Consider the following 6,300-nt stretch of genomic DNA (forward strand, 5'->3'; position numbering starts at 1 on the left):
AGGGATGACCCAAATTAGGGTGGGATGACCTTTTTTGTCCTCTAATGGGAGGCCCCAATTAAAATCCATGGGCCCCAATTAAACGAGGCTTATTTACTCTACATAACCGCAAAATACCCTATAAACATTATGCATCAAGTTTTGCATCTGGGATAGCTATTCAAGTCCCCTCAATGTCATTGGTGATGGGGGATGGTATTCAAGTCGTTGATCAATCCCTTTTGATTTTAGCAGTGCATAAATTCAATTATTATTTATAATAAAATCATTTAACAAATACAAATCTGTCATAACATAACAAACAATCAATCAATTCACCTTAAACAAAACAACAAAAACAAATACGAATCAGACAATAGTACTTCCAGAAAGAAGAGCTGTAACCAAATTGTCCAAATTTGAATCAGATGACCCACCAACTGAAGTTGATTCTTCAGCTTTCTTCTTCCATTCCATAACTTTAATCTTCATTTCCTTACCCTTATCTCCATCCATCAATTCCCTCACAAGCTTCTCAACTTCATCTCTCTTCACATTATTATCAATCTCCATTCCAATCCCCCAATGAGCACAAGAATACCTACAATTTGTTTGTTGTTCGGCGAAAAAAGGCCAGCAAATCATATGTACACCTCCGCATATACTTTCTAGTGTTGAATTCCATCCACTATGAGTTAAAAATCCACCTATGGATGGATGGTTCAATACATCTTCTTGTGGACACCAACTTGCATACAAGCTTCTGTCTTTGGTATCCTCTAAAAACTCCGCCGGCAACATTGCTGAATCACCAGCAACTAAATCCGGCCGTATTACCCATAAGAAAGTATGTTTACTATTAGCTAGTCCCCAAGCAAATTCAATCATTTGTTGCGGAGTGATAACAGTAATACTTCCGAAATTTACGTAAACGACTGAGCCGGGTTCTTTCATATCAAGCCATTTTAAGCATTCGGGTTCTTCTTTCCATAGATTTGAACCAACGGATTGCAGCTCATTTTGGTTGGTTTGATTCAGAAGCAATGGAAGTGGACCAATTGAGTACATTGGCGGCAGTGATAACTGAGATCTAAAAGCCTCTAAAGCATCTTTTTCTAAATCATCATACGTATTGAAAATCAAGGCTGTCGCATCTTTTACTTTTGCAAGTTCGCCTATAGCGTAATTGACCATGATTTCGTCGGGATCAGTTGTTCGGACGAAACTTGGAAGGTCTCTAAACCTGATAACATCTCCAATTCCGGTCATCCAATCCATGGGCGTGTCAAGAAACCCGGCATTTGTCAGATAACTCTCATCTGCAACATGTATGCACCATCTTTATCATTGGCCATAACAGTACAAAATTTTTAAAACATACACAACAACACGCTAGAAAATTTTATCATGCTATAGCAATATAACTAGCAATGAGGCAAATGGAATATGAAATGCAATCTATTGCTTACTCTCACAGATATTATTTTTTATGATTAAGCAAAAAAAAAAAAAAAAAAAAAAAAAAAAGTTAATTGCAAGTGGATTACCTTTGAGTGGAACAAGACCTTTCTGAACAAGATGAGGATAATGAAAATAACCAGCAAAACCACAGAAACTAATAGTCCAAAAGACTACTTCAGGGATTCCAAACTCTTTCGCAACTTTGAGAGTGAAAGTACTCAGAGATCCATCAGCAACTATACAGCTAACAGGAGGTACTTCTCCAGAATCATTGAGTTTATTGAGAAGGTTCTTAAATGGCTCATAACAAGTATCTCGCATTGAAATACATAGAGATGGTATATCTTGTGTAGCGTTTACATCCTCTGGAGGTGGAAGACCATCTGGAATTGACTCGAAACGAAAATCTTGTAAACCTTGAAGAGAATCGGATCCTCTTGAATTTAGTAAACGTTGATGATTGAAATCTGAATTAACGAAAGTTACATGGAAGCCTTTGAAATGAAGAAGTTTTGCGACTTTCATCATCGGGTTTACATGACCTTGAGCTGGGTATGGAAAACAAACTACATGAGGCTTCTTCATTGTTTATCTCTTCAGATTTGTCTCACTTCTATCTCTCACTTTATCCTATGTGCGATATGTTCATGGTGTTTACGTCCATGTATATTTATGTATAGCATTTTTTTACTATACTCTAAGCATACGTACATATGACGTATTCTAGGTTAAATTCGAAGTGATAATTTTAGCAAAATATATACTGATACTACAGGCTAGTGTGCCAGGATTGACTGGCCAGTTACCATACTCTATGCGTACATATGACGTATCCTCTGACGTTGTAAGTTTTGAACAGTTATATACTACTTGTTGTAAAGTGCAGAAACAAGTTTGAATAAGAAAAATCATTCAAGGGAGGTCCATAAAGAATCTTGGCTGCATGTAGACACCTTGACACATGAGAACACCCCCCTTGGTGTCGCAAAGCTCTGGATATTATAATCCAAAATATCCTCCTAATTGTTGTTTTCGGTCGTTATCACTTATCACCACCCTACTCTGAGTCCATAAGTTTTAGGAGGTTGTAGGGCGACTGTAAAGAGCATAACTAATGCCCAAGGACCAAGGTGTAATTTTCAGTTTCAGTAGTCCACCATTACGTTAAAACTTTGGTAGATGAGTGTAATTGCGATATAGAGTTAATCAGAAATTTTGTCTTATAGTATTAATCTTTCCTTGTAAACCAATAATATTATACTCTCTCCGTTCCATTTTAGACGATGTTTTAGTGTTTTTTGTATGTTCCAAAATAGACAAGAGTTTAGCTATTTTCTCTAAATTCTCACAGATTTACTCTTACTTTGGGATCACAGCATAACATTTAATTTAATTTAAGATTTTAAATCTATTCTCTATAATTTTAGGATATTTGGTCATCCCAAGTGAAATTACATGGGGATTCATAATTTATACTAGAATCCAAAAACAAAAAATTAAGAGGTTTAAAATTTTAGGATGGTATTAATATGGGCAGATTTGGAAAAACATTACTCTCTTTGATGTTTCTTAATCTGCGTGAAAAACTCTACAAGGTCATCTAAATTGAAACGGAGGGAGTAAAGAATATGCTAAATGATAAACATCCTGAGAACGTACTTGGTACGTAATCTCCACTCTACAATGACGTATTGACACTGGCAGTTTTATTGATTTGTATTTTTCCTGGCAAGTATGTCGCTTACAATCTTGTCCAAACTAGAGGAAGTAGAACCCCCCGGGTAAGATGGCCTCTTCTACTTTCCTCTTCCACTCCATAGCTTTTTTCTTCAAGTTTTTACCTTTCTCTCCTTCCATCAACTCTTTCACTAAGCTCTCAACTTCTTCTCGCTTCACATTGTTATCGATCTCCATAACCACTCCCCAGTGCTTACATAAGTACCTGCAGTTCGTTTGCTGGTCTGCGAAAAACGGCCAACAAATCATAGGAACACCACAACACAAGCTTTCAAGGATTGAATTCCAACTGCAGTATGTCAAGAAACCAGCTATTGATGCATGATTTAGGACATGTTCTTGTGGGTACCAATTTGCTATTAGTCCTCTTACTTTAATTTCCTCTGCAAATTCAGGTGGCAAAGTAGCCGACTCGCCGACCACCAGATCAGGTCTTATGATCCATAAGAAGTTATGCTTACTGTTTGCTAGTCCCCATGCAAATTCGGTGAGTTGTTGAGTATTCATAACAAGGACGCTGCCGAAATTTACATAAACGACTGAGTTAGGTTCTTTGGAACCAAGCCATTCTAGACATTTGGTATCCTCTATCCACATATTTGATCCAAGAGATTGCGACTCACTAAGAGGAATTTGATTGAGGAGTGAATGAAGAGGACCAACGGTGTAAATAGGAGGAAGTGACAACTCAGACTTGACTGCATCCAAAACATCCATCTCCAAGGCATCAAAAGTATTGAAAATCAAGGCTGTAGCATCATAAGTTCTTTTAGTTTCTCGTATCGAAAAATCCATCATAGGGTCGTTGGGATTGGCCGTTAGAACGAAGCTTGGTAAATCTCTGAATCTGATATCTTTTACACCGGGTATCCAGTCAATGAATGTCTCCTTCATGTACCCGTTGGTTAGGTAACTCTCATCTGCAACACAAAAGCATTTCAAAAGCTCAAAACAGATACTATATTTAATAAAGTACACGTGCACATAGATGATCCTCCATATCTTAGTTCTGCGTACCTTTGAGTGGGACAAGACCTCTTTGGACGAGATGCGGAAAGTGAAGAAGACAAATAAAGGCACAGAAGCTAATTGGCCAGTATGTCATATCTGGAATTCCAAACTCTTTAGCTGCTTGTAGAGTGAAGCTCAGAGAACCATCAGATACTATACAGCTCACAGGAGGGACATTTGAATCTGCAGAGTTGTTGAGTTTTTGGATAATATTTCGAAAAGGTCTTAAGCAGTTAGTTTGCATGGAGACGCAGAGAGATAAGACATCTTGGGTAGCATTTGGATTGGTTGGTGGTGGTAGACCGTCAGGGATTGTTTCGAAACGAAAATCCGGTAAGCCTTTAAGTGAATCTTATCCCCTTGTATTTAATAAACGTTGATGATTGAATTCTGTGTTGACAAAGGTTATATGAACACCTCTGAAATGAAGGATTTTTGCTAGCTTCATCAAGGAAGTTATGTGACTCTGAAGTGGGAAGGGGATGCAAACCACATGAATTTTCTTCTCCATTTTGTGTGTGATTGTGGTGAAGGGGAGATTGCTGCTATCTTAGCACATTCTTCCCCACATTCTTATAGGAGTGTATTTCAGGTAAACCAAACTTGTGGTTCATGTATAGGTTGCAACCATAGAACATTCAAAGTCAATGAGATTTACAAAATGCGTAGTGGTCCTGTATTTTTTTTTTCTTTGTTGAAGAAAAAATGGAAATACATTGAAAAGGGAGTTAGAGGTACAAGTACAACCAGAAAGAAACAATACCTGTTAGAAGATAATATATGAATGGCTTTGGACTTTTCTCTAGGTTAACTAATAAGGTTTCAGTTTATTGCGGTAGAGATGACGATTTGATGCACGTATCTGCTGCCTCTAGACAGATCTAACATGGGACAGATCAACATTATAAAATATTTGCAAGTACTTTGGTGTTCTATTTGTTTAAGTAGAGAGTCACCTCACGCTGTATGGTGTAAATGACTTTCAAAACAAGAGAGATGCTACAGTTAAGTGTTGTTTGTTTGGATCTGACTTGGGATGATTCAATGTCCGACTCTAACTGAATCAGAAGTTAGATCGTATTTTGTCATTATATTTTTTTTTTTTGGGGTTTTGAGTTTATCCCCTAAACAAATTAGTGATTGAACTTTTCCCCTAAATTGTTAACCATAACAACTTTCCCCCTAAGATTATATTTCTGCCAAAAACACCCTTATTTTTTACGTGTGTGATCCATATGTGTGCGTACCAATCACCACCTCCATTCTCAACAGAATTCCTGAAGATCATGAGGTCAAGGCTATTCTTTTTAGCATGGCCAAAGATAAAGCACCAGGTCCAGATGGTTTTACACCAAATTTCTTCCAAGCCAACTGGGATATTGTAGGAGAAGACTTAGTTAAAATGCTCCAGCATTTCTTCAAGTCTGGGCATCTCCTCAAAGAAATGGATTCCACTTTTATATCCCTGATACCCAAAAATGAAAACCCATTTTGCCCCAGCCACTTCAGACCCATTAGTCTCTGCAACACCACCTACAAAATAATATCCAAACTTTTAGCTCAAAGAATGAAACCTCTCCTTAACAAAATCATATCTCCCTACCAATCTGCCTTCATACCTGGAAGACAAATTGCTGATAATATAGCTATTGTCCATGAAATTATGCACTACATGAGAACCAGAAGAGGTCTCAAAGGCAATAAAGGAAGCATGGGGATCAAGATTGATATGGCTAAAGCCTTTGATAGAGTGGATTGGAAATTTCTTCATACCATTATGACAAAAATTGGCTTTGATTCTGAATGGTGCAACAAGATTATGCAGTGCATCTCCATTACTTCTTCAGTTGTCCTAATAAATGGCTCCCCTGATAAATTCTTTAATCCTTCTAGAGGTCTCAGACAAGGGGATCCTCTATCTCCATACTTATTTATTTTCTACATGGAAGCTCTGTCCAGAACTTTATCTCATGCTGAAGACTTGGGCATTATCTCTGGAGTAAAAATCTGCAAGAATGCTCCATCTATAAACCATCTTCTTTTTGCTGATGATTGTATGGTCTTCTGCAAAGCCAATCCTACTGAAGCCCAAAACCTCAAGGACATCCTCAA

At 37.6% G+C, this 6,300-nt stretch overlaps 2 protein-coding genes across 2 annotated transcripts; both read right to left on the minus strand.

Moving 5' to 3' along the window:
* Positions 1-219: 219 nt before the first annotated feature.
* On the minus strand, positions 220-2,079 carry LOC113336119 (7-deoxyloganetin glucosyltransferase-like). Its single transcript, XM_026582112.1, has 2 exons — positions 1,527-2,079; positions 220-1,298 (listed from the first exon to the last, which is right to left on the minus strand). Exons 1-2 carry the CDS (start codon positions 2,023-2,025, stop codon positions 349-351), a joined length of 1,449 nt encoding a protein of 482 aa, XP_026437897.1. The 5' UTR covers positions 2,026-2,079; the 3' UTR covers positions 220-348.
* An 864-nt stretch (positions 2,080-2,943) lies between these two features.
* LOC113336201 (7-deoxyloganetin glucosyltransferase-like) lies at positions 2,944-5,129 on the minus strand. The gene is made up of 2 exons (XM_026582186.1): positions 4,195-5,129; positions 2,944-4,097 (listed from the first exon to the last, which is right to left on the minus strand). Exons 1-2 carry the CDS (start codon positions 4,430-4,432, stop codon positions 3,199-3,201), a joined length of 1,137 nt encoding a protein of 378 aa, XP_026437971.1. The 5' UTR covers positions 4,433-5,129; the 3' UTR covers positions 2,944-3,198.
* Positions 5,130-6,300: the final 1,171 nt, after the last annotated feature.

Source organism: Papaver somniferum, unplaced genomic scaffold, assembly GCF_003573695.1.
Source record: "Papaver somniferum cultivar HN1 unplaced genomic scaffold, ASM357369v1 unplaced-scaffold_150, whole genome shotgun sequence".
Classification (NCBI taxonomy): Eukaryota; Viridiplantae; Streptophyta; class Magnoliopsida; order Ranunculales; family Papaveraceae; genus Papaver; species Papaver somniferum.

Bases quoted from the DNA above. Each gene is read 5' to 3' on its own strand.
- LOC113336201 (XM_026582186.1), bottom strand. From the start codon at position 4,432: ATGCAAACTAACTGCTTAAGACCTTTTCGAAATATTATCCAAAAACTC. The intron at 4,098-4,194 runs GTACGCAGAACT...TTTGTGTTGCAG, and splicing joins AGGTCTTGTCCCACTCAAAG to ATGAGAGTTACCTAACCAAC.
- LOC113336119 (XM_026582112.1), bottom strand. From the start codon at position 2,025: ATGAAGAAGCCTCATGTAGTTTGTTTTCCATACCCAGCTCAAGGTCAT. The intron at 1,299-1,526 runs GTAATCCACTTG...TACATGTTGCAG, and splicing joins AGGTCTTGTTCCACTCAAAG to ATGAGAGTTATCTGACAAAT.